A 23,592-nucleotide genomic window follows, 5' to 3' on the forward strand; every position below is an offset into this window, starting at 1 on the left:
ACTCACAGAGATCCGCCTGCCTCTGCCTCCCGAGTGCTGGGATTACAGGCGTGCACCACCACCGCCTGGCTTAGTTTGGCTTTTCTGCCTAGCCTGCATATTCACATCATACATCAGGATTATCCCATAGAACTTCCCCCTTTTTGTCTAATTAAAAAGAAAAGTTTTAAGTTTAGCATAGTAAGGTTATATACAACAAAAATAGTTATTAAGAATTATAGTTACAATATCTAGTTCATTTGTATTTGGCAAAATTAGAGAAAATATTTTATTATCTATCTTATCTTGGCAAGTCTGAAGTTTTATATCTTATTTATTGACCTTTGGTTATAACTATGACTATCTAGTCTTTAACTCCATTAAAGACCCCAAAAGGGGCTGGGCATGGTGGCATGCACCTTAAATCCCAGCATTTGGGAGGCAAGGGCTGGTGGATCTCTATGAGTTCAAGGCCAGCCTGATCTGTTCCAGGGCAGCCAGGGAAACACAGAGAAACCCTGCCTCAAACAAAAAAAAACTTAAGACCCCAGAAGGATGAAATGTTACCTGAGAACGGGACATCTCGTTGCCTGGACAGTCATCCAAAGTTTCTCTGTTATGTTGGAACATAGCTGACAGACTTTTCTGTGAAGCATGGGATTTTGAAGGACTGTCCTACCTTATGTTGGCAGAGTTCGGCAGTTACCTTTTTTTGTGTCCTGCTGCCCCAGTTTGGACAGTAACTGTCCGCAGTTGAGACAAGAGCAGTCTCTTTGCCCACGTGGCTAGCTTTTGCCTTAAAGAAAACAGACTCCATATGGAGTTTCTTTGATGTCCTTCATCTTCTCTGAAGTGAACTGGTGCTGCCAGGAGTAGACATGTCTCACTATTGTGAAAAGTCCAAGTTATTAAAGCACTTTAAATGCCATAATCTGCAGGTCTTCGAAGTGTTTGATGATTACCTATCTATCTGAAATATCTTTGTATACCTAGAAAACCTAACTGACTCTGTTTGACAACTACAGATGACTATTAATCTGTGTTTCTTAATTATATAGTTTTGGTTTTTTTGAGACAGGGTTTCTCTGTAGTTTTGGAGCCTATCCTGGAACTATCTCTTGTAGACCAGGTTGGCCTCAAACTCACAGAGATCCACCTGTATCTGTCTCCGGAGTGCTGGGATTAAAGATGTGTGCCACCACTACCCGGCTATATTACATTTTTCTTTCTTTCTTTTTTTTTTTTTTTTTTTTTTTCGAGACAGGGTTTCTCTGTGGCTTTGGAGCCTGTCCTGGAACTAGCTCTGTATATTACATTTTTAAATGAACTTTATAAACACAGTATCTTAAGCAAGAGTAGAAATATATATACAGTATAAAAAAATTAACTTTAAATTTGTATCAATAAACCAAAATCTATACCAATGTAAAATATTTTGAGATTAACAGTTGGTTTTTTTGATTGTTCGGTCCTGACTGGGGTGTTATGTGAGGATGGAGCATTTCAGCAGCCTTGAAGCTGTTCTGGATGCTGGATCATCTGGGCCGTTTTTATTGCTGTCTGGTCCACTTGTTCTAAAAATACATAAACTTTTAAAGATGACATGCATGTCTGTATTAATGTACGTATAGACTGTATTGTACACAAATGAGCCATAAATGCTTTTTTGTTATATGTTGAGCAGGTAAAATATACATCATGTGTCTTGTAGTTGCTCTCGGTTTATTTTCCAAGTCTGTAGTCAGGATTTCAGGGGGTCTTTCTCAATCAAACTTAATTTTTCTTTTGTTTTTTTCAAATTTGATTTTTCTTAACCTAGAGTGACTTCATAGCTTCTCATTTCCTGTGGAAACAAAAGCATAACCTCTCCCCCAAAGTAACACATCTTTTGACTTAAATTTTGAACTCAAAATAATTTAAAAATATATAGGATGGGTTAATATAGCAGTTTTCATAATCCAAGGTCTCTTAGCAGCCAAAATTTTTTAAAGAATCTTTTTATTATTTATTTAGCTTTATTTTATGTACATTGGCGTGAAGGTGTCAGATCCTCTGAAACTTTTTTTTACAGATAGTTGTGAGCTGCCATATGGGTGCTGGGACTTGAACCTGGATCCTCTGGAGGAGCAGTCAGTGCTCTTAACCACCACCAAGCCATCTCTCCAGCCCATTTACTTCTTTTTTTTTTTTTGATTTTCGAGACAGGGTTTCTCCGTAGTGCACCACCACCGCCCGGCTACTTCATTTTTTAAAGGACCTTCTCTACCCTTTTTCTTTTCTCTCCCAAGCCTACATATATTTTTTAATGCACTGTAACTCCTTTAGAGGTTCTTTCTGCCTGAATCTGTCCTTACTGTGTATCTTTAATCTTTTATGTCTGTGAGAACAAAACCTCAAATCCATCATGCAGCGAGCTGGCACTCAGAGCTAAGATCTGAAGACAGCAGCTGAGAGACACCTTTCTCCGCTGCGGCCTGTGAGAGATTACGACATCTACTATGCCACTTTGCTCATGGAGGTTGGTGGCCAGCTCCATCTCGAGGGCAGTTGTCTGGAGATGTGTTTCTGTAATGTGGCCAGCATGAGAAGACTAGGAAGTCCAGTGTGGCTGTGTTTCTATTTAGATACTTTTTAAAGCTTTCTCAGGTCTTATGTAGATCCCCACCCCACATTGGGCGCCATATGTAAACAGAGTTTTCTCCGTCCTGATTGTCCAGTCCCAAATAACCGACTCAGAGGCCGAATATATGAATATAAATGCTCAGCCCATAGCTTAAGCTCTTACTAACTAGCTCTTACATTTAAGGTAATCTGTTTCTGTTGATCTGTGTATGCCATGTGGCTAGTGACAGCTGGCACTCTCTGACTCCTCTCTTCTTTCCCCTAGTATTTTCAGTGTGACTGTTCTACCTAGCCTTATTCTGCCTTGCTCTAGGCCAATCAGCTTGCTTTATTAACCAGTGAGAGTAATACATATTCATAACATACAGAAGGATTACCCCATTGTACCATATGAATGCTAGGAATTGAACCTGGGTCCTCTGCAAAGGTAATCCATGCTCTTAATCACCGGACAATCTCTTCAACTTCTATTTCATTACTTCTAGATTTAGCTTTGGGTAAAATCTGGCAAAAGGCAGCCAGATTATTTGCCAAAATATTACCAGAATGCCCTGTAGCCCAGTTGCTAATATTGTTTCCCTTTGAAACCTCTTGAGCTAGGCCTGCACAGACAGCCTTGCTCCTAGCACTACCATCTTCCAGGCTCCTACTGTCATGGCCCTGTAAGCTCTGCTTATAGCATTCACACACTTTCTGAGTCCAAAATTCCCTGATCTTCTCATTCTTCAAAACCAGCAAGTCAGATTCTTTACAGCAACACCCTTCTGTCTGGTGCCAGCTTCTCTATTAGTCTTTTCTGTTGCTGTGATAGAGTACCATGACCAAAAAACTTATGGTTCCAGAGGGTTAGAGTCCAGAATGGTGGCAGGAGCAGGAAGCCAAAAGCTTACATCTTGAACTGCAAGCGTGAAGTAGGGCACATGAGTTGGAAGTGAGAGACTGTAAGCACTCAGAGCCTGCCCCTCGGAATGTACGTTCTCCAACAAGGCCTCACCTCCTAAACCTCTCCAGGTAGCATTACTGGGATCATGTATTCAAGTGCCCTAGACGGTGAGGGACACTTATCATTAAAACAGTTAAAGCCTGTGTATTCACATCCTGTCCTCAACCCACTGAAGGGCCTTTGACTGAGGTGATCTAAGCCCTTGATAGTATCCTAGAGGAGAGGCCTATGCTTTATAATCTCTTTTGTATAATGCTAGTAGGTCTCCCTCAGTGCATGGTGGGAGTCTTGGCAGAGAAATCTGCCTTCTACCACTTTTTTGTCTTTATTTTTACTTTATGAGATAATCATTCAAATGAGCTGCCTGCTTCAGCCTCCCAAGCAGCTGGGACTACAGGGCTGAGCCAATGTATCCCATTCCCCATCATTTTTAAAAAAATATTTATTATGTATACAATATTCTGTCTGTCTGTGTACCTGCAGGCCAGAAGAGGGCAGCAGACCTCATTACAGATGGTTGTGAGCTACCATGTGGTTGCTGGGAATTGAACTCAGGACCTTTGGAAGAGCAGGCAATGCTCTTAACCTCTGAGCCATCTCTCCAGCCCCCTCCCCACCATTTTTTAAGTGAGTCCTGTTAGTCAGGTTAGATTAACACAGGAAATACCGTGCATTTGGCCATTTGGCCTGTCTGTGGTGACCAGGCACTTAATGGTTAATGGAGGGGCTGCAACAGTCAGGATGTGGCCAGAGTTAGACTCAGCCAACGATTCTTAGGGTTCCTGGAGTTGAGCAACTTGGAAGCCTAGGCAATGGTACATAGTCACTGACTGTTGAGTCCCAGATGGAGGAAGATTGATTTCTGCCCTGGGAACATGGGAGACATTAGAGAATGCATAGGCAATCATTTCTAGAATTCATGGGAAGCTTTGCTCACTGCCGCAGTCATTTCTAGAAACTGGGTTTTTTGCATTCTATACTCTCCGAATGATAATGCACATGAAAACGTACAGAGGAACAAAAATGACACCTTTGTTCCTATAGACGTCAATAAGGGTGAGTCAGCCTCAGTCTCGGTGAATTTCCGTTTCTGATGAGGAAGAAACAACTTGGAGCGTGCAGAGAAGGCGGCTTGGGCAGTGTCCAGGGGTCCTGTTTGTCTCCTCCCAAGGGCCAGGCTCTTCTGGGTGGTGGGCTAGCACCCTTAGTCTTGAGCCCAGAAGATGACGGCCGTCTTAAGTTCAAGTAAAATCTTGTGGGTGCTTGCGTTAGTGTCCAGCATGCCTAATAGTCACTAATCTGCCTCTCACAGCACAGGAAGTCCTTGAGAACCTCAAAGGTCGCTGGTACCAGGCAGACAATCCGCCTGCAGACCTGCTGCTGACTGAGGATGAGTTCCTTTCATTCCTTCACCCTGAGCACAGCCGGGGCATGCTCAAGTTCATGGTGAAGGAGATTGTTCGGGACTTGGGTAAGGCCTGTCACCCACTGTGACACTGTTCTGGGCCTGAGGGTGACCAGTGGGCTGGGAGCACTGCACTGCTGAAAGGGACACTGCACCTCAGGGTAGGGGGGCTTATCCTGTTTTGGTTTCTGAGGAGGTGTTTTAGGTAAAGCCCAAGCTGAACACCACCTCTCCCCACCCTTATCTACAGACCAGGATGGCGATAAGCAGCTGTCCCTGCCTGAATTCATCTCGTTGCCCGTGGGCACTGTTGAGAACCAGCAAGGCCAAGACATTGATGACAATTGGGTGAAAGACAGGAAGAAAGAGTTTGAGGAACTGATTGATTCCAACCATGATGGGATTGTGACCATGGAGGAGCTGGAGGTGAGCAAGGGTGTGGGTTTGGGGGCTGTGGGTTCATCCTATAGTGAGGTCCCAGAGAAAAGGGGGCTTGCCGACATGATGATGAGACGGGTGGGGGGGGGGCATCAGCATTAGTACTCGCATTCAAGAGATAGGAAAGTCTTGTGAAACCTGTAGCCTCTAGAAAGCAACTCCCTAGTCTGTGGAAGGCATCTGGAAATTCGTTTTGGTGCTCAAGATGAATTCCATGCTAAATAATTGTTCCATCTCAGAGCTACATCCTCCACCCTGTGTTAGGGACTCCTAAGGCCCCTTTTGCATGGAACCAGAATAGGAAGCACATACTAGCCCCACCTCTGAAGTGACCTCTAGGCTAGCACAGGGCCTCCCTGTTGATAGGGTGCCAGGTATAGGCTGCTGACTTAGGTCTGGATCTCACAGAACTACATGGACCCCATGAATGAATACAATGCCCTCAATGAAGCCAAGCAGATGATCGCCATTGCTGATGAGAACCAGAACCACCACCTGGAACCTGAGGAGATCCTCAAGTATAGCGAGTTCTTCACTGGCAGCAAGCTGATGGACTATGCCCGCAACGTGCATGAGGAGTTCTGAGCATGCCCCTCAGCCGGAGCCAGGCCGCCAGTCTCCTGTCTGACCCTTCCTACACCTCAAGGGGCCTGTGGTCTAGTGAGACCTGTGGTTGACTGGGTCCCAGGGTGGGTTTGAAATGCTACCTACTCTGTGTCTGGGGGCTACCATGACCCCTAAAAGTGCTGTCCCAGAACCTCCTTTCTTCTGCTGTGTCCATATGCTCTGGTTCAGCTTCTGCCACAGCATGGCCCAGACGTATTAAAGATGTGCTTACTAGGCTATGTGTCCTCTCCAGCATGTGTCTGAGGCAGCGGCCCTTCTGTACCAGTCATGGGCTGAGCTGCATTGGCTTGCTAAATCTCTCTCAATTGCTACATTCTACTTCTGAGAATTGTTTGGAGTGGTTGGTTCAGTTGAGGGTGCTTTACACGTCAGATCCAGGAGCTCTGGGCTGGGCCCCTCCGTGGGCTCACCACACTGTGGGGAATAAATGCAACTCTTGCAATTTCCTTGAAAACTGAAAGATTAACATAAAGTAGATCACATTTCTCTGGAATTAATCAGCCGTACAGTTCTACAGGTGCTACCTCCTTGGTACGGTCTGGTAGGTCATTGGGGCGGGATCTTCCTCAAACTCTTGAGAACCTTGCAGGATCCTATCCACCACCACCCCATGAAAAAGTGCAGATATTTGTCATCACAAGAATCATTCCTTAAAAATAGAATTACCTTCTTCTCACCTCTTCTTTTTGTTTTCTTGCTTTCTTGTTTATTTTTCGAGACAGGGTTTCTTTATGTAGCCCTGGCTTTTCTGGAATCCAGAGATCCACCTGCCTCTACTTCCCAAATGCTGAAATTAAAGGCATGTACCACCAATGCCCAGCAACACATTGTCATTCTTTAGATGAAAAAAAGAAAACATTGTGGCTAGGTAGTTTACACTAGATACTTTTGAGGTGGACACTGGTTAAATGGGTGTCTAGCTTTCAGTAGACATGGATTCTCCTCATGGTAGAAGTGAAAACAGGACCTGAAAGCAAGACATGAAAGAGTAATGGTGTTTCATGCATGGGAAAGGCTGTGTGGGATCAAGTTGGGCCTTGCGGTTGGGATCAGCAACGGAGTCTGAGCTGGTCAAAGTTCTGGGTCAGTGTTTTTGAAGATCTGTTTTGGCGCTCAGGGCCATTGTCTTGGTATTAAACGGGCAGAGAAGGCTTGTCAGGACGGCTGATAGCTTGTCACAATCCTAGGCCTGCTCTAGATGACCCTGATGACACAGGAACCTACTTCTGTGTGGTGTGTAAACGAAGACTGCTTGTTGGTTATCACAGAAACTTTATTGATTACAACACTGTTTGACCTATTAGCTCAGGCTTCTTATTAACTAGCTCTTACATCTTTTTTTTTTTTTTTTTGGATTTTCAAGACAGGGTTTCTCTGTGGTTTTGGAGCCTGTCCTGGAACTAGCGCTATAGACCAGGCTGGTCTCGAACTCACAGAGATCCGCCTCTTACATCTTAAATTAACACATTTCTATTAATCTGTGTATCGCCACGAGGCTGTGGCTTACCAGAAAGTTTCTGGCAGCTGCATCTTCATGGTGTCTCCTTGATTCCCCACCTACTCTCTCCCTGTATCTTTGTTTGGTTTTCCTGCCTGGTTCTATTCTGCCCTGCCCTAGGTGGAAGCAGCCTTTTCATTAACCAAAGGTAGTAAAACATTCACAGCATACAGAGGGGAATCCCACATCAGTGGTGTATCGGGGGTGGCGGGGGTGGTGGTGGTGGAGGTGGTGGACCATGGCTCCTCACAGTCATTGGAGTGTGGTTGTACCTGAGCTTGTTTCTAGGCAAAGACGAGACTTCAGTACTTAGAATGATCATGTGCATAAGCAGATCCCAGCCTCTGAGTATCCCAAAGAGTAGGACACACTGCTTTGGAATAGGGACTTCTCGGCAGACTATCAGACTTCATCACCCTCCTGCTCCTGCTCACGGCCTTGGCCTGGAGTGTCACAGCTGAGATGAAGGTGTAGTGCTGCCCTGGCAAGCACCGGGTCTTTTAGAGAGTCTGATGGCTTCCAGTCTGGTACTCAAGGGGCAGCAGCCTGTTGGGAGTTGCTTTAGGTCCCTTGTTGCCCTGAGGGGGCGAGTAGGGCCCCACTGTAGCCCCTAGTGCCTTATCCCAGAGCTGTTTCCCCTGTAGTGATTAGGAGACACAGTGAGACCAGCCACTGCCAGTGATCTTCTCAGTTACATGGAAGCTACTCAGTTTCAGTGTGGTCCAAGCAGAAGGGGCCTGCTGTCCTGTACAGATCCTCTGTAGGGAGTCCCTAGGAATACAGGGCACATCCAGTCTTCTCTGCACCTCTGGTTACCTGTGTGCGATGCTAAGCCCCTTGTCCAGGTCTGACAGCCAAGGACAGCAGAGTTCTGAGGGGAGGAAGGACACCTTAGTGTTACCTGACCTCAGGAGAGACAGTGTGTCAAATGAGATTTACCTTCCTTTCTCCTAAGGAAAGGACTGGGAGTGCTGCCCAGGATGCCTTGAGGATTCCTCTCCAGGACCTTCACTGTCCTTCAGAAGCAAGGGGAGGGCAGTCTCTGGCCTACTCTGGCTTCTTCCACCTGTTTGCTAGCCCAGCCCCACCTTCCACATTATAAGTTTCCATAAGAGAGATGGGGACTTTTGCTTTCACATATGATCTTGGGTGGGGGATTTCCAGCCCCAGGCTGGTGTCTCGTTCTGCAGCAGGACTATCCCTGCACCTTTCTTTTTTTAAACCTAAAAACAAAACAGACTTCATCTATAATCCAGACTGGCCTGGAATTTGCAGTCATCATGCCTTTCCTGAAGACTGGGATTACAGGTGTGCACCACATGAATAGCTAGCATGGAACTTTCCAGTTAATTTGAGAATTATGCCATGTCACAGTTTGTGTATGATAAGGACAGTGCCTCCCAGTTAACCCATTTCCTCCTTCAGTGCAGTAGTTTTTATGTAAGAAAAGAAAGCCCGTTGAGCCTGTGACACACCTGTAATCCCAGCATTTGGGAGATGGGAATGAGGGATGAGAAGTTCAAGGCCAGAACCCAAATTTGGTTCCTGATATCCATATCAGGAAGCTCATAACTGCCTATAACTCCAGCTCCAGGGGATCAGACATCTGACCTCTTTGGGTGCCAGTACCACGTGCATACATTTCCTACATACACACTTATACACAATTAAAAATAAACTAAATCTTTTTGGCAGGGCGGTGGTGGCTCACACCTTTAATCCGAGCACTCGGGAGGCAGAGGCAGGCAGATCTCTGTGAGTTTGAGGCCAGCCTGGTCTACAAGAGCACCAAAGCTACAGAGAAGCCCTGTCTCGAACTAAATCTTTTTTGTTTTGTTTTGGTTTGGTTTGGTTTTTTCAAGACAGGGTTTCTCTATAGCACTGGTTGTCCTGGAACTTGTTCTGTAGACCAGGCTGGCCTTGAACTCATAAAGATCCACCTGCTTCTGCCTCCTGAGTGCTGGGATTAAATCTTGAAATTAAGAAAGAGAAAACAGGGAAGAAGGAAAGAAAAGATTGAAACATGGGCTACAGAATAAATTCAAATGTCAGCCTGGACAACCTAGTAAAACTGTTTAAAATAAAACATGAAAAAGGCTATGGATATAGAAGTAGAACACTTGCCTAGCAAATAAGAGAATTTAGGTTCCCGGTACTACAAAAAAGGGAGAAAGGGGAGAAAGAAAAGAAATAAAGTCTGTTCACACTGGAGAGATGACTTAATAGTTAAGCTTGTACTGCTCTTTTTGGTTGTTTTTGTTTTTGAGACAAGGTCTCTCTTATGTAGTACTGTCTGTCCTGGAAATTTATTTACTGTGTGAACGAGGCGGAGCTGGGATTAAAGGAGTGAAGTACCATGCACAGTGGTAAAAGCAAGTGTTCCTGCAGAGGACCCAAGTTCGGTTCCTCGTTTCCACGCTGGTGGCTCACAACTTCCTATAACTCTAGCTCTTCTGACCTCCTTGGGTTTTATACTTACCATATACATATGCCCCCCCCAAAAGAAAAAAAAACATAATTAAAAATAAAATCCTTTTTTAAAATGCCTGTGAGCATGTGTTTCTCTGTGTGCCTCCATATGTGTATGTTGGGTATCTGCACCTCCCTTCACCCCAGTGGCCCCAAACACTAGCTCGTTACGGGACTCTACACCTGTGCCATACACACTGGAACACATGCTCACTTATCTTCCCGCCTCTCCGCCTACTCCTCTCGCCCCTCCCCCATAGCCCTTATAGCCACATCCTGCAAGGAAAAACCCCAGACTCCTGTGAAGGCAGAGCCCAGACAAGGATGTATGTGTGGGTCCAGCAGCCCACAGCACTTCTGCTCCTGGGACTCACACTTGGGGTTTCATTCAGGCTCAACTGTGTTGAAGATACGTACCCCAGTGGTCACAGGTGCTGTCATGAGTGCCAGCCAGGTGAGCGGCCCTGCTTTGGGATGTAGTGGCGGAGTGGGGGAGGGATGATTGTTGGGGGACAATGATGGAGACACAGGTAGAGATATTCTAGGGGGCGGGACGGGTAAGTGAATTCAGGTGATATCAGATGATGCTCCCAGGTCTGAGACAGCCAACCAAAAGGCTGGTTCTGTAGGAGTCAGGGTGCTGTGTCTCCACCGTCCTGGGCCTTAGCTGACCTGTTTAACTTTCTGGGCTCCACTCCAGGCAACGGTATGGTGAGCCGCTGTGATGCCAACAGGGACACTGTATGCCACCCGTGTGAACCTGGCTTCTACAACGAGGCAGTCAATTATGAAAGCTGCAAGCAGTGTACACAGTGCAACCAACGTGAGCTCCTCCTACCCTGACTCACTGTCCAGCCCAGCAAGGAAGTAGCTGCACCAATGGGTGCCCATATTTCCCATATGATTTCAGAACTAACTCCAAGCCATGATGAATCCTGTTCACTAAGGGTTCCTTAGTAGCCAGGGAATTTCTCAGGGGACACTTCTGTCCTCTGCGGTGAAGGCTCAGCCAGGGCCTCTTAGAACTGGGCCTTGCCCAAGCTGTCCTAGTGGGTAAGGCCCGATGTGGATGTTGAGAGTACCTTTCTGATTCAGATGCTCTAGGCTGGAGACAGGTTGGGGAAGGGCAGAAAAGGGAGGCCACAGCTGCCCTGTGCTAGCTCAGTAGCTTTCTACAGGGCTTTATGACCAGGAAGAACAGAGTAGCCAGAGAGAGGGTCTTAGGAGAGAAGAAGCCTGAAGTCAGGCTGCAGAGTTCCCTCAGCTTCAACTTTGTTCCTGCACCACTGGGGATGGCAAGTCCATTTTACCCTGCCTTGTGCGTTGGTCAGGGCTAGTTAAGCCGCATTCACAGTCTCTATTTCATCTTCCCTAGGAAGTGGGAGTGAACTCAAGCAGAATTGCACACCAACTCAGGATACTGTCTGCCAGTGCAAGCCAGGCACCCAGCCCCGGCAAGACAGCAGCCACAAACTTGGAGTTGGTGAGCCTCAGGGTGGCCCCCTACACCAGGCAGGTTCATGTCTGTCCATGGCCGGTGTGTGCGAGGTGGTCAGGATCCATGTGTGTTGATGCCCTTCATGATAATGGTATAAAAACAAGCCGTGTTCCCACTTGGTACATTGTTACTTCTCCCAGCATCTATCTAGTCTTGGCCAAAAGCCCCTCTCCCATTGGGTCATGTCAAGACTTGGGTCAGTGCCAGTGGGAGGCACATGGGAAGGAAGGAGCTTGCAGAGACCAAGATTCCCATGCACTGGCACTGGAGAGTGAGCCTTAACACTGTTCCCCACTTCAGGCCCCGCCTCCAGCAGCCTCAACATCTAGGGCCCACCTAGTAGCATCAGAGAGTTGACTTATGTCTTTGCTGCAGACTGTGTCCCCTGTCCTCCTGGCCACTTTTCTCCAGGCAACAACCAGGCCTGCAAGCCCTGGACTAAGTGAGTATTGTGGCTGGCTGGAACACTGAGGACTGGGGGTGTGGAAGGGATGGAATCAGAAAGGTTTGGGCATTTAAGAGCTGGTGTCTAGATGACTAAGTGACGGACCAGGGGATCTTCTGACATCTTCCCTTCAACACAGCCCCTGTGGGGAGCCCTGGAAGTGGAGTGGGACATGGGAGATTCTAGTCCAGGCTGTAGAAACATGTTTGCTCTCAAGTTGTGGTTCTTCAGAGGGCTGGAGAAGTACCAGGAGGGTTTTGAGAGCGCAGAACCTCATGTAGAAGCAGGACAAGGATAGACAGAAACAGACACAGATGTATGGCTTGGGGTGGAGGACTTGGCAGAGTTGAGGATGACCCAGTGCAACTTCCACCATTGTCTCTAGCTAATGGATACACTCACCCCACAGCTGCACCCTATCTGGGAAGCAGACCCAGCACCCAGCCAGTCCCAGCTTGGACGCAGTCTGTGAGGACAGAAGCCTCCCAGCCACAGTGCTCTGGGAGACCCAGGGCTCTACAGTCGCGCCAACCACTGTCCAGTCCACCACAGTCTGGCCCAGGACTTCTCAGTTGCTCTCTACATCCACCCAGGTGGCTCCTAGGGGTAAGGGACACTGGCCCAGTGGAAGGGAGGGGAGAGGAGGTGAGGGAGAGTGAGTGCACTCAGTTAGGCTCTCCTCATAGGCCCAGTATTCACTGGTTTCCTAGGCCTAGGCCTGGGCCTGCTGGCTCCCTTGACTGTGCTGCTGGCCTTGTACCTTCTCCGAAGGGCTTGGAGGTTGTCTGATGCTCCCAAACCCTACTGTGAGTACCCGCTGTGGACTTAATAAAGCTTGCTTCCTAGAGGGATGAGATATATCTCCTCACTGCTTCTCCCTTCTTTGCTTCTCCTAGGGGGAAACAGCTTCAGGATCCCCATCCAGGAGGAACAAGCTGACACACACTTTACTCTGGCCAAGATCTGAACAGCACCTCAGGAAAGGGTTTGATGGAGCATGGACAGCCTATATCCTGGTGCCTGCCAGTACCCTCCACACCGTTCTAGGTGCCGGGCTGGCTTTGGGCTCTCCTATGTATGCTATGCATACTGCCTGCCTGGTGGAACCACCAATAAACATGCTAGCAACTGTGAGTCTGTGACTGGCACTAGGGGGCTGAGGTTGCATCCTCTTCTGGTGGGGGAAGAGTCTTAGGCCAAGGTGAAGGTCTGCTCAGAGACTCACACTAAGTCATGTTTTCTCCAGTGTGAACAGGGGTATGAAGTACGGGAGGTCTGAAGTGCCAAGGGGATGGTACTAGGGGAGCCAACTGGCGGCTTGGTGAGCAGTCCAGAGTCTGTGCTTCAAGGCAGCGGCTTTTAACCTTCCTAACACTTCCTAACACTTCAACCCTCGTGTTGTAGTGACCCCCCCAGCATAAAATTATTTTTGTTGCTACTTCATAACTGTAATTTTGTTACTGCTATGAATTGTAATGTAAATGTTTTTGGAGACAGAGTTTCACCAAAGGGGTCACAGCTCACAGGTTGAGAAGCACTGCTCTAAGGGGACCTAAGAGTCTTAGCCAAAAGGAAAGCACCCTGGCAAACAGCTTGAGTATCCTGATCACCAGAGGGGCTCATGAACCATTGTGCCCCTTTTGACCTCTGTGACTCAGGCAGATACATGGGTGGCTATGGAAAACTGGTCTGCTTCTTGAGCCAAACCTCGTCTGTCCTGAGATTATTCCTCTAGAAACAAATGTTCTCTGGCAAGAATATGGACACTTTGAAGACCCAGGGTCTTATGCTGCGCTCTGGGAGTTCTGGGAGCGGCAACGGCTGTGTTGCTCAAAGAGCACAGGGACCCAAAAGCTCAATGAACTCCAGGCAGACGGTGCCAAACTGCTCTTGGAGATAGTCAAGCGGTCATGCCTGATCATGCAAGTGAAACCAGAGAGCCCAAACTGGTGTCATGTGATAGATGTTAAAAGTCACTAGATGGCCAAGCTTGGTGGTGTATGCCTTTAATCCCAACATTGAGAAGGCAGAAGCAGGAGGATCTCTGTGAGTTCGAGGCCAGCCTAATCCACATAGCAAGTTCCAGGTTGACCAGAGCTACATAGTGAGACCCTGTCTCAAATAAAAGTAAAAAAAAAAAAAAAAGGAAGGAAAAGAAAAAAGAAAAGAAAAAACCCCAAAAAAGAAAGGAGTCACCAGACATCCTGGTGCAGGGGGTGGTGCCAGGCTGTGTCAACTGCACTTTGAGGAGGCATAGGAACCATAAGGAGCTATAAAGATAACTGTTTCCTTGTTTCCTGCCCCTTGCCACCATGAGGCCACCGGCCTGACATTAAAGTAACACCTGTTACCCCTCCCATCTTTTACTTGATCTGCCTGTGGTCGGATATAGTATTTTTGTTTCTTTGTGTTTTGAGATAGGGTTTCTCTGTGTAACCCCGGTTATTCTGGAACTCACTCTGTAGATCAGGCTGGCCTTGAACTCAGAGATCCGCCTGCCTCTTCCTCCCAAGTCCTGGGATAAAAGGCGTGTGCCACCACCTCCAGACCAGATATGATGATCTTCATCTGCATGGTGGGGCACCCTATTACTTATAGCCCAAGTCACTGAGACCCCCATGGGTTGGCTGGATAAAACTATCTCTGATCCTGGTTCCCTTCCCATCTCTCTCCATTCTCTGACAACATCCAGCTGCCTGCAGCCAAAGGAAACACCCACTGAACTACTAAATGCCCTTCACTGGGTGCTTGCACAACCAACCACACCTGAAGCCGGGGGATGGAGCCATAGGCCAATTGGCAGCCCCCACCCCATAGAGAAGTCCATCCTAGAGAGGAGGGGGGGAGGAAGAATGCTATGGGGCTTGGGAGGTTAGAGCTGATAGGAAAGAGGTTTTATTCCCAGTCTAGGCAGGCCATACCTATGCCCCCTCCCTACTGGACACAGGTCTCCAGTTTTCATGCGGTCTCCTGCTCATTTGGGGGCTCCTTGGGTCCCTTCCTGGGTTACATACCCATGACCCCACCTGCACAGATACTGGGTTTATTTTCTCTTCATTCTGATGCTGTCCCAAAGTGTATTCTCTATCCCCCCTCATCTCAAAAACTCCCCAACTACCTGTGTTGCTCTCCCCATCTCAGTCTGGGAGTTCCAGGGTCAAACTGCCTGGAACATCCTCACCGAGGCCTGTGAAACAAACCACATGGAAATACAAACACAAGGAGCTGCACATAAAATAAAGGAGATAGCAGCGAGCAGATAAAAATCACCTCTGCCCACTGTCTGGTTACGGAAGCTGCTTGTTCTTGGCAGTTCCTTGCAGTGGGTACCTAGAAGTGGGTAGGACAGGAAGTCTGACATAGGTGCTGACATTTACTGATGTCATCTGCATGAAAACATCTCCCTAGGTATATGACCTGTGTCTTTTTATCTTTGTGATCTGTGTGTGGTTGTCTCCTGGAAAGAACCTCTATGAAGCTCATTAGCAGCTTGTAGCCTTGCAAGTCTCTGTCAAGCAGACCTTGCCCATGGCTGAGCTCGGATACAACACCAAGGCAAAAATTCCCAAGGGACACCTTCAAGGTACAATGCATGGCAGTGTTTTGGAGGTGAGTGCTTTGTTATCTCTCCCCCGTGGAAGAGGCCATTGCCTAGAGAACAGGGATCCCCCGTGTGAGAATATCATGGCTGGCAGGGGATTCCATGTGTATACCATGAACTCACCAGGCTTGGGGTAATACTATGAATGCGTGGTCCCGGCTGACCTTCTAGATTTTTGTTTGTTTGAGATAGGGTCTCTCTCCATAACTCTGGCTGTCCTATTCACTATATAGTCCAGGCTAACCTCAAACTTAGAGAGCCACCTGTCTCTGCCTCCTGAGTGCCGTAATAAAGGTGTGTCCCACTATGTCCAGCCCCAAATATGGAATGATTCACAGATTTTTCTGTCATCCTTACACAGGGGCTATGTTAATTTTTGTATTGTTCCAGTTTCTATGTATGCTTCCAAAGTGAGCGCTCCCGTAATTTTTTTTAAATGGTTAGGAGCATAGGCAATATTGCCCTCAGTATCTTTATGTGGAGCCAAGGCACGCGGTTTCCCTTCTGCCCTTGTACTCAGACCCACTTCCTTGGCCTGGAGCTGTTTCTCGAAGGAGAGGTTCTGCTAAGGCTGGCCCAGAGTGGACTACCCAGAGTCCCCTCCCCCCACCCCGGCAGTGACCAGGGCTGCCTCTCAGGAGGCTTACACACCTGAGGCAGGAGAACAGTAGGAGTTGCACAGCTGGTAACCTGTAACATTTCCTACTTCCTCAGCCTCCTCCAACAGCATCTTAAAAGGGTGTCAACAATCACAGAGGTCTCCACACCTTCCATTTGTGGGTACCCACAAGTTCAGAGATGCCCATATTCACCTCCAACACTCCCCAAAGTCCTCACCATGTTTCCCTGTACTTAGTTTCAGCTGGAAGATGTGGGAAGTGGGGCTGAACAATCCAGAAAGGCTTTCCTGTAGAGGCAGGGTTCCAGAACCTGTTAGTGACTGCACGAGGAAAATGAGGCTCAGAAAGACAATACAGTCTCCCCATGAGGAAGAGGCCCAGAAGGCTCCATCAGGGAGTCCTTTTATCTAGAATTGTGTGAGGAGGTGAACAAAAGTGGCTCCAGAGACAGCCAAGAGATCCAAGCTGGAACTTCCAGGCTGGATCTGGGCAGGACATACTGTTCTTGGCTTCAGGCGCCTTCTAGGAATGCCCAGCTTATGGCGACTTTCTCCGAAAGGCATATAAGCTCTGGGCTCCCCTCACTGGCTCTCTGGGGTGGAAAGGAGGAGTTTTACACAATAAAGGGTACCCTCAAGCAGCCTGTGTGAATGAGGATCCTTTTCCTCTGCAGCCTGTCCTGGGTGTGTCTGCTGGAGTTGGAAGAGGCTCGCTGGGGTTCAGGAGGTGTCAAGGAAGATGATATGACTTTGTTGCACACTTTACAGAGGCCTTTACAAACACCACAATGCCTGCCGGAAGATGGAGGTGGAGCTGGTCTGGAGCCCAATCTGAGGGGTGGGGACTGAGGCAGGGGCGGGACAAAGCATGCTGGAGCAAGTTGGGGACTACTAAAAATCAACCCACAGGAAGAAGACCCAGGAGAAACACTATGGGAGCATGGGCTATGGTGTGTGGAGTCTCACTGATTTGGGTGCTGGACCTAGGTCATCAGAGCCTGGTTGAGGAGCCTAGCTGTGGCCCTGGCAGCTTCCAGCGTGGGACTGGCAACAACACACGGTGTTGCAATCGGTGTGCTCCAGGTAAGGCAAAGAGGGGAGCAGGAGCCAGTATGTGCACCAGTGCCCTGCCCAGCTCTCACACAGGGAGGGTGGGTAGGAAGACTTTCTGAGTCTGGAACCATGAGTCTGGAACTGAGAAGGAGGTAGAGGGTCCATATGAGTCACTTGCTCAAGACCAGAAGTGTGGGAGCAGGGGCTGGAAACTTCTTCTTCAAGAGGGATCTGGGGTCCAAGGTGAAAGAGGACCATCTCAGGGTCTGCTGGGTGGGTCAAACCTTAGCTCTGTCTGGGTTGGTACCCCAACATTCTCCTCTGCCCTATCCAGTGTTTATGTTACCTAGAACGTGTAGAGCAGTCTGAAGACCCCTCAAAGAAAAATATCTTAGCACTTCACCCCCATCCCTCTGATATAGAAAGAGGCAGCTCTGAGGACCCATGTGTCTGTGAAAGAAATGTGGACAGCAGTGACTGCAGCTGCTGAGGTGTTCCTAGTACCCTGAGGCAGCATGGGCCCAGGGACCTTAGAAAGCCCCAGGTGACTCCCATATAAAATGGGACTTATGAAGCCATAACTTCAGAACAGTGGGTGGTATGTATATTAGCGGTCAGCCATCTGAGATGGAACACTGAGATGGACAAAGCCTAGGATCTTGCACTGGACTGAGGATGGAGGCCTAGCACCCTAAGAACTTGAAGGACCAGTAGGAGCTCTGAAGAGGGAAACTCTGCCTAGTTCCTGAGACTCTTATTCTTGCCAAGACAAGGAGACCTGTCCTGAAGGAGATTGTATATGTGTCATGCCGGAGTACCACTGTGAAGACCCTCAGTGCAAGACCTGTAAGCACTACCCCTGCCAACCAGGCCAGAAGGTGCAGCCTCATGGTACGTCCCTGGGAGATATCCCCAAGCTAACCACGAGTTTAATCTAGAGCCAAGCTGGTAGGGATGCCCAGTGAGCATGTGTAGGCATGTAAGAATGCTTGTACCTACAGGGCGCATGGGTATATACTCTGGGTAGACAGGGATCTGCATTCTAGATTCTAGAAGGGATAGGTGGGCCAAGTGGTCTCAGAATACCTGAGCCATTCTTCCTATTAGCCTGGGATTCTCCATCATAATGAGGGTGTTGCTATCTTCTCAGGGCTGGCTGTGAGAGGCTGAGGACTGCCCAGGTGCTGGTCTGCTCTCAGACTATGACTCTGACTATGGCCAGGTCTTTCCACCAATCCAACCATCTTCATAGGGACCAATGTATCATTCTAGTTCTGGAATAGGTGTACATAGTACTGCTTGTCCAGCCTCTAGTCCTGCAGACATTAGATCCGGTGGATTGATAGACCCTAGTCTGACTTTTTTTGCTTGTTTGTTTTGTTTTTTTGAGACAGAGTTTCTCTGTCCTGGAACTAGCTCTTGTAGACCAGGCTGGCCTCGAACTCACAGAGATCCGCCTGCCTCTGCCTCCAGAGTGCTGACTCCTTCTTCTTTAACCTCAGTAGTCCTTATAGTCTGTCTGTCTATCCACAGGGAATATTAAGTTTGGCTTCGAGTGTGTTGACTGTGCCATGGGCACCTTCTCCGCAGGCCGTGAGGGCCGCTGCAGACCTTGGGCCGAGTAAGTCCTGGATGAGTAGCCTAGGCCCACTCTTGAGGAAGCCTCTCCCACCCCTCCCTTGTAAACCCTCAAAGGCCCCCATTCATCTCCCAAATGTCTCAGAGGCCAACGGTCCCAGTGTGACTGCTTGGGTAGCCAAGCCTGACAGTGTCTGTGTCTGTGTCCAGCTGTACCCAGTTTGGATTTCTCACCATATTCCCTGGGAACAAGACTCACAATGCTGTGTGCATTCCGGAACCACTGCCCACTGAACGACATGGTCATTTGGCTGTCATCCTTCTGGCCACGACTGTTTGCATTCTCTTCTTAATCATAGTCCAGCTCTGCTTGCACATATGGCAGCTGAGGAGGCAGCACATATATCTCCGAGGTCAGTTGTGTCCCTGGGAAGGGGAACATACATCTCAGGCTACTTGCTGACCACATTTTTACTGCAGAGACGCAGCCACTCTTGGAGGTGCAGTTTCCACCAGCTGAGGATGCTTGCAGCTTTCAGTTCCCCGAGGAGGAGCGTGGGGAGCAAACGGAGGAAAAGAATCGTCTGGGAGACCGGTGGCCATGAGGGCTCTTCTTCCTCTGTACTCCAAGCCAGACCCTCTAAGACTTGCCCAGACCTACCCTTGGTGAGAGCAAGGGCTCTGCTGTGCATCCTTCCCTGGGCCTGGCCCTGCTCCCCTCGATGGTGGAAGTGGGTGTAAGATGATGGGGGTGAAGAGAGTAGTGACTCCACTTGGGTCCTGTGGCTGCCTTCCTCTTTTGTCAACTCTGTTGGAGTGGGGTCTTTAGGCTCTCCAAGAGAGAGCACTGAGTGATCAGGACAAGACCTTGTACAAGTGGTTTTCAATAAATATTTTTCTAGTAACCTGAGTGACTGTGTTCTAGGGACAGAGGAAAGTAAGGTTCCCAGAGCTGCATTTGAGGACACCCCTTGTCATCCTGTGCCCATGGTCACTTCCAGGGCGTAGAATGGAAAGGATGGTCTAGTGAAATATCTTGGCAAAGGCTCCTGCCTCTAAGCCTGATGAGTTTGACCCCACATGATAGAATCTGTCAACCCTGAAAAGTTGTCCTCTGACTTCCAAATGTACGCTATGTCGCATGCCTGTGAGTGTCCACACAAGCACACACGCATGTACAAAAATGTAATAAAGACTTTTAGAATGATCTTTCAAGGGAGGGACATCTGAGGCCTGCCCTCAGGGCTCTCTCTGGGGTGGTAGTGGTGGGTGCACAAGGCAAGGTTAATCTTGGCCACAAATCCTCAGGAGGGACCATCAGACTAGAGAGGCTTTTGGAAGGAGGTAATCTATACTGAATACCTGCCTTCTTTGTTTCATCTTCTATTTTTTATTTATGGGTGTATTAATTCCTCCGTAAGTTTCTTTGCATTGTGTATAACTCTCTGGAGCAGGAGTTGATAGTTGTGAGCTACCACATAGGTGCTAAGAACTGAACGCAGGCATGAGAGAGCAGCAGGTGCTGAGCCAGCTCTCCAGTCCTCCTCTTGGCTTCTTGTCCAAACCACTTCCCCTCACCTCTGTCTGTTCCATATTAGGCAACCATGTACTGAGCCTGTAGTCTTCGGGATACTGCCCTTTGGGATGCCTGGGAGACTGGGTTGGATGGCACTTTAGGACTTTAAAAATCAGGCTTTAGCCAGTTTCCATATCAGCATTTCTTGGCACAAGGCAAATTCTCTGGAGTGCATAGTGCATAGTTTTGGCTCTGAGGCCCTCTGAGCAAAACATCTCTCCTGCCTCTTGGCAGTTGTAGGGGCTGCTCATAGAAAGATCCAGGAGGAGCAAGGTGTAGTGACACATGTCTTTAATCCCAGCACTCGGGAGGCAGAGGCAGGCCGATCTTGGGAGTCTGAGGCCAGCATGGTCTACAAAGTGACCAGGACAGCCAGAGCTAGACTCAATAAGGCCACCCTGGAATGGATATCCAGGGAGTGGCAGGGCTGAGGGAAGCACCCTTAAGGCATCTGCACACCTGAGCACTTACTTGTTCCTCCTTCCACTTAATGTCTCCTGTCTTTTATCTCACAGCAGGTAAATAGGGATTGGGGGATGTATCTGCAACTTCTGATGCTAACAGCCCCATCAACACACAGGCACCTGGAAGAGACTGGAGGAGGAGATGGAAAAATTGCCATGGAAGTGGAGGACATTGGGATCAGAACGCACAGCGCTCAGGGCCACACGAAGTCTCTTGGGGATGTACCAGCACCCTCATTGCCTGGAGCTGCCTCTTCTGTCCCCTTTTGGGTGGGTTAGGAATCAGGCACAATCTGCAAAGTCTAGAGTAAGCCTGGGAAGGGAGGTGGAGGCTGGGGGCATCTCCCAGCTTGCCTATCACACCACACCCCTAGATTCTGAGCAATAGGCAGTCCTGCCTTCCCCTGGAACTGCCACAGGTGGGACATCCCCAAATAGCATGACGTGTGCAGACTACTATCTTCTGGAAACTCCTCCGTGGGTGACTGATGGGTGTGATAGAGATGGCGGGAGATTCTGCAGGGTGGGGTGAGGTATGCAGTAGTCTCCCATGTACCCTTGCCCTGCAGTCAGCAACGCCCCCAATTCCTCTCATGTTCACCTCAGGGGCATAAGATGAACTGTGCCAGCCTGTTAGAAGTGGGGATTTCCACGAGAACCGTGAGCTGTGCAGGGTCTGTTCAGTTCCCCAGGGCTGAGAGTTTGTAGTCATGTAGGGACAGAGTCCATGACTGCAAGCAGGTGCGTGTGAAATCCAGGAATACTAGAAACGTGGGGAAGAGGATGGGCTGAAAAGATTCTGCTGAGAAGCCTCCTGCCACCTCCTGCCACCCCAGCAGAGACTATTCCAGATCCCGCCTTCTGAAGTAGGGACGGCATTTACCCACCTGCAGAGTCTGGCAGCCACAGCAGCTGAGGTGTGTCTGCTAGGCCTAGACTAGCAAGAGGGAGGTTTCACTGCAGTTCCCAGAAACCCCTACCCCACAGTAGCCACTCTCCATTTCTTCCGGAAAACCACAGCACACACACACCCGTTGGCCTTGATTTCTTAAGTTTTGCTCTCAGATAAAGAGCTAGCGCACAGGCCCAGTTCCCAGAAAGGCTTCCGGCCACAGCTGGTGACTCCTGCCCAGCCTCCACCCTCTCGCTTGCTGAGAGCCCACACTTTACTCAGTGTGAGACGTGCCCCAGCTCAGAGAAGGACCTGTATCATGGAGAGAGGTCGCTTCCTTTTTACACCTCGACAACCCCTCCCCCAGCTCCAGACAGCAGTCCAGAGACCTTGGGGGGCAAGTGGGTAATGACTACTCCTAGCTACTGAGGCATGACCAGGTAGTACCTCTACGTCTAGGTCTTCTATTGGGCTGGGCTCACATTTCAGGGACTGTCCCTTATACAGCCACTAGCCCCTATGGGAAGCAGCTGAGTGGAGAAAGAAGGTAGACATCCATCCCTTACCTACCCCATCTTCCCAAGAAGCTCCATGAATTAGGGTGACTTTCTGAAGACCAGGCTATCTGTTCGGGCCCCTTTTTAGATGGGGGGGACTAGAGTGGGAAGGTATGTAGGATGTCCCACTATTGTCTGACCGAAGCTAAAATACGCAGAAAGCTCCAGACCCTATGCGTGTGTGTGCGTGTGCATGTGTGTGCATGCGTGTGCACGTGTGTGCGGTAAAGGTCTGACTGCAGGGACAACAGAAGGCACAGGGTGCTTGGGTCAGAGCTGTGAGTAGCTCAATTCCCCACATCTTCTGAAGGAAACTCTTGACACTTTCAGCAGGAGGGTCTCAGGATTCTCTCAGGAGAACAGGGAGTGATTAGAAGGGAGGATATATTCAGCTGTCAGGAGCCCTGTTCTTGGGTGACCAACCCCAGTGGCAATCGGTTGCTCTGCAGGGCCAGCCCAGAGTTGATGCCATCATTCAGCTCCTTAACCCCCAGTCCTGTCATATTGTTTGAATATCAGAGAATACCTTGAAGCTGCCAAGTGGCCAGGTGCTCAGATGCCCCACAGCCCCTCTCTCCCCAGAGTCTGATGAGGTCCTGAGCTCAGGGCTCTGGGGGACTTGCATGTGGGCTGTGAAGAGTTGAGGAGGACCTGGAGGAGGTTGATGGGGCCATCGCTTATCATTCCCATGGAATGAGTGAGCAGCAGGAGGTCCCTGAAACCCTTCTTCTTTGACATGCTCTGCAGCTGCCAGGAATGAAGGGTAGCAGACAGCCCAAGCCCTTGGAGAGCCTGTGGTTGGCACAGCAGGACAGGCTACTGCCAACGAGTATTTGTTACATCATGGTCTCAGTAGATGTTCCATGTCCCCACAACAGCAGAGGAAGCATCTTCCTCCTGAGAGCTTTGTCACCCGTACTGGCATGAGATGACTCCCCACCCCCCCCCGGGGGGCAGGGCTGCAGCTCCATGTGGTGCTGAGAGCAGAAATATTTGTCATGCCAGTGATGGGGATACAGCTCTGACTTGGTCAGGGAACTGTGAGGAGGGGGAGAGGCTATGGGAAACCTAAGTCTTGGAGGAGGCACAAGTTGAGAATGTAGTGACAGGTGGCCCCAAGGGGCATGGCTAGTAGCACCATGGCTGCCAACAAAAATGTGACCTTAACCCCAGGAACAGGTGTAGCTTCACCGAGACGTAGGGCACTAAAGCTCTGGGGAGGCTGGGTTTCCATTTTCTTAGCTTCAGTGGGCTTCAGAGCCAATAGACCAGAGACCCTCTGACCAGGGACAGGCTTTTCCTGGACTGTTACAGAAGATGCTGGGCTT

At 48.9% G+C, this 23,592-nt stretch overlaps 3 protein-coding genes and 1 pseudogene across 4 annotated transcripts in view; 3 read left to right on the plus strand and 1 right to left on the minus strand.

Moving 5' to 3' along the window:
* Sdf4 (stromal cell derived factor 4) overlaps window positions 1–6,232 on the plus strand; it is a 20,713-nt gene extending 14,481 nt beyond the window's left edge. For both annotated transcript variants that reach the window (XM_005368703.3, XM_013354306.2), the window contains exons 5-7: window positions 4,857–5,015; window positions 5,200–5,375; window positions 5,796–6,232. In XM_005368703.3, coding sequence (XP_005368760.2) covers window positions 4,857–5,015; window positions 5,200–5,375; window positions 5,796–5,972 — 512 coding nt within the window. In that variant the 3' untranslated portion in view covers window positions 5,973–6,232. The remainder of the gene's footprint in view (window positions 1–4,856; window positions 5,016–5,199; window positions 5,376–5,795) is intronic.
* Window positions 6,233–10,305: 4,073 nt separating this feature from the next.
* On the plus strand, window positions 10,306–12,891 carry Tnfrsf4 (TNF receptor superfamily member 4). The gene is made up of 7 exons (XM_005368704.2): window positions 10,306–10,435; window positions 10,682–10,804; window positions 11,357–11,464; window positions 11,855–11,921; window positions 12,334–12,530; window positions 12,611–12,730; window positions 12,821–12,891. Exons 1-7 carry the CDS (start codon window positions 10,306–10,308, stop codon window positions 12,889–12,891), a joined length of 816 nt encoding a protein of 271 aa, XP_005368761.1.
* Window positions 12,892–15,841: 2,950 nt separating this feature from the next.
* Window positions 15,842–15,941, minus strand: LOC113458513 (annotated as a pseudogene).
* A 1,135-nt stretch (window positions 15,942–17,076) lies between these two features.
* Tnfrsf18 (TNF receptor superfamily member 18) lies at window positions 17,077–19,387 on the plus strand. The gene is made up of 5 exons (XM_026790001.1): window positions 17,077–17,232; window positions 17,971–18,088; window positions 18,731–18,818; window positions 18,986–19,188; window positions 19,256–19,387. The coding sequence occupies exons 1-5, from the start codon at window positions 17,077–17,079 to the stop codon at window positions 19,378–19,380; spliced, it is 690 nt and encodes a 229-aa protein (XP_026645802.1). The 3' UTR covers window positions 19,381–19,387.
* Window positions 19,388–23,592: the final 4,205 nt, after the last annotated feature.

This window comes from Microtus ochrogaster, unplaced genomic scaffold (genome assembly GCF_000317375.1).
Source record: "Microtus ochrogaster isolate Prairie Vole_2 unplaced genomic scaffold, MicOch1.0 UNK38, whole genome shotgun sequence".
In the NCBI taxonomy this organism is placed as follows: Eukaryota; Metazoa; Chordata; class Mammalia; order Rodentia; family Cricetidae; genus Microtus; species Microtus ochrogaster.

Bases quoted from the DNA above. Each gene is read 5' to 3' on its own strand.
- Tnfrsf18 (XM_026790001.1), top strand. From the start codon at position 17,077: ATGGGAGCATGGGCTATGGTGTGTGGAGTCTCACTGATTTGGGTGCTG. The intron at 18,819-18,985 runs GTAAGTCCTGGA...GTCTGTGTCCAG, and splicing joins CGCTGCAGACCTTGGGCCGA to CTGTACCCAGTTTGGATTTC. The intron at 19,189-19,255 runs GTCAGTTGTGTC...TTTTTACTGCAG, and splicing joins GCAGCACATATATCTCCGAG to AGACGCAGCCACTCTTGGAG.
- Tnfrsf4 (XM_005368704.2), top strand. From the start codon at position 10,306: ATGTATGTGTGGGTCCAGCAGCCCACAGCACTTCTGCTCCTGGGACTC. The intron at 11,465-11,854 runs GTGAGCCTCAGG...TCTTTGCTGCAG, and splicing joins CAGCCACAAACTTGGAGTTG to ACTGTGTCCCCTGTCCTCCT. The intron at 12,531-12,610 runs GTAAGGGACACT...CTCTCCTCATAG, and splicing joins CACCCAGGTGGCTCCTAGGG to GCCCAGTATTCACTGGTTTC.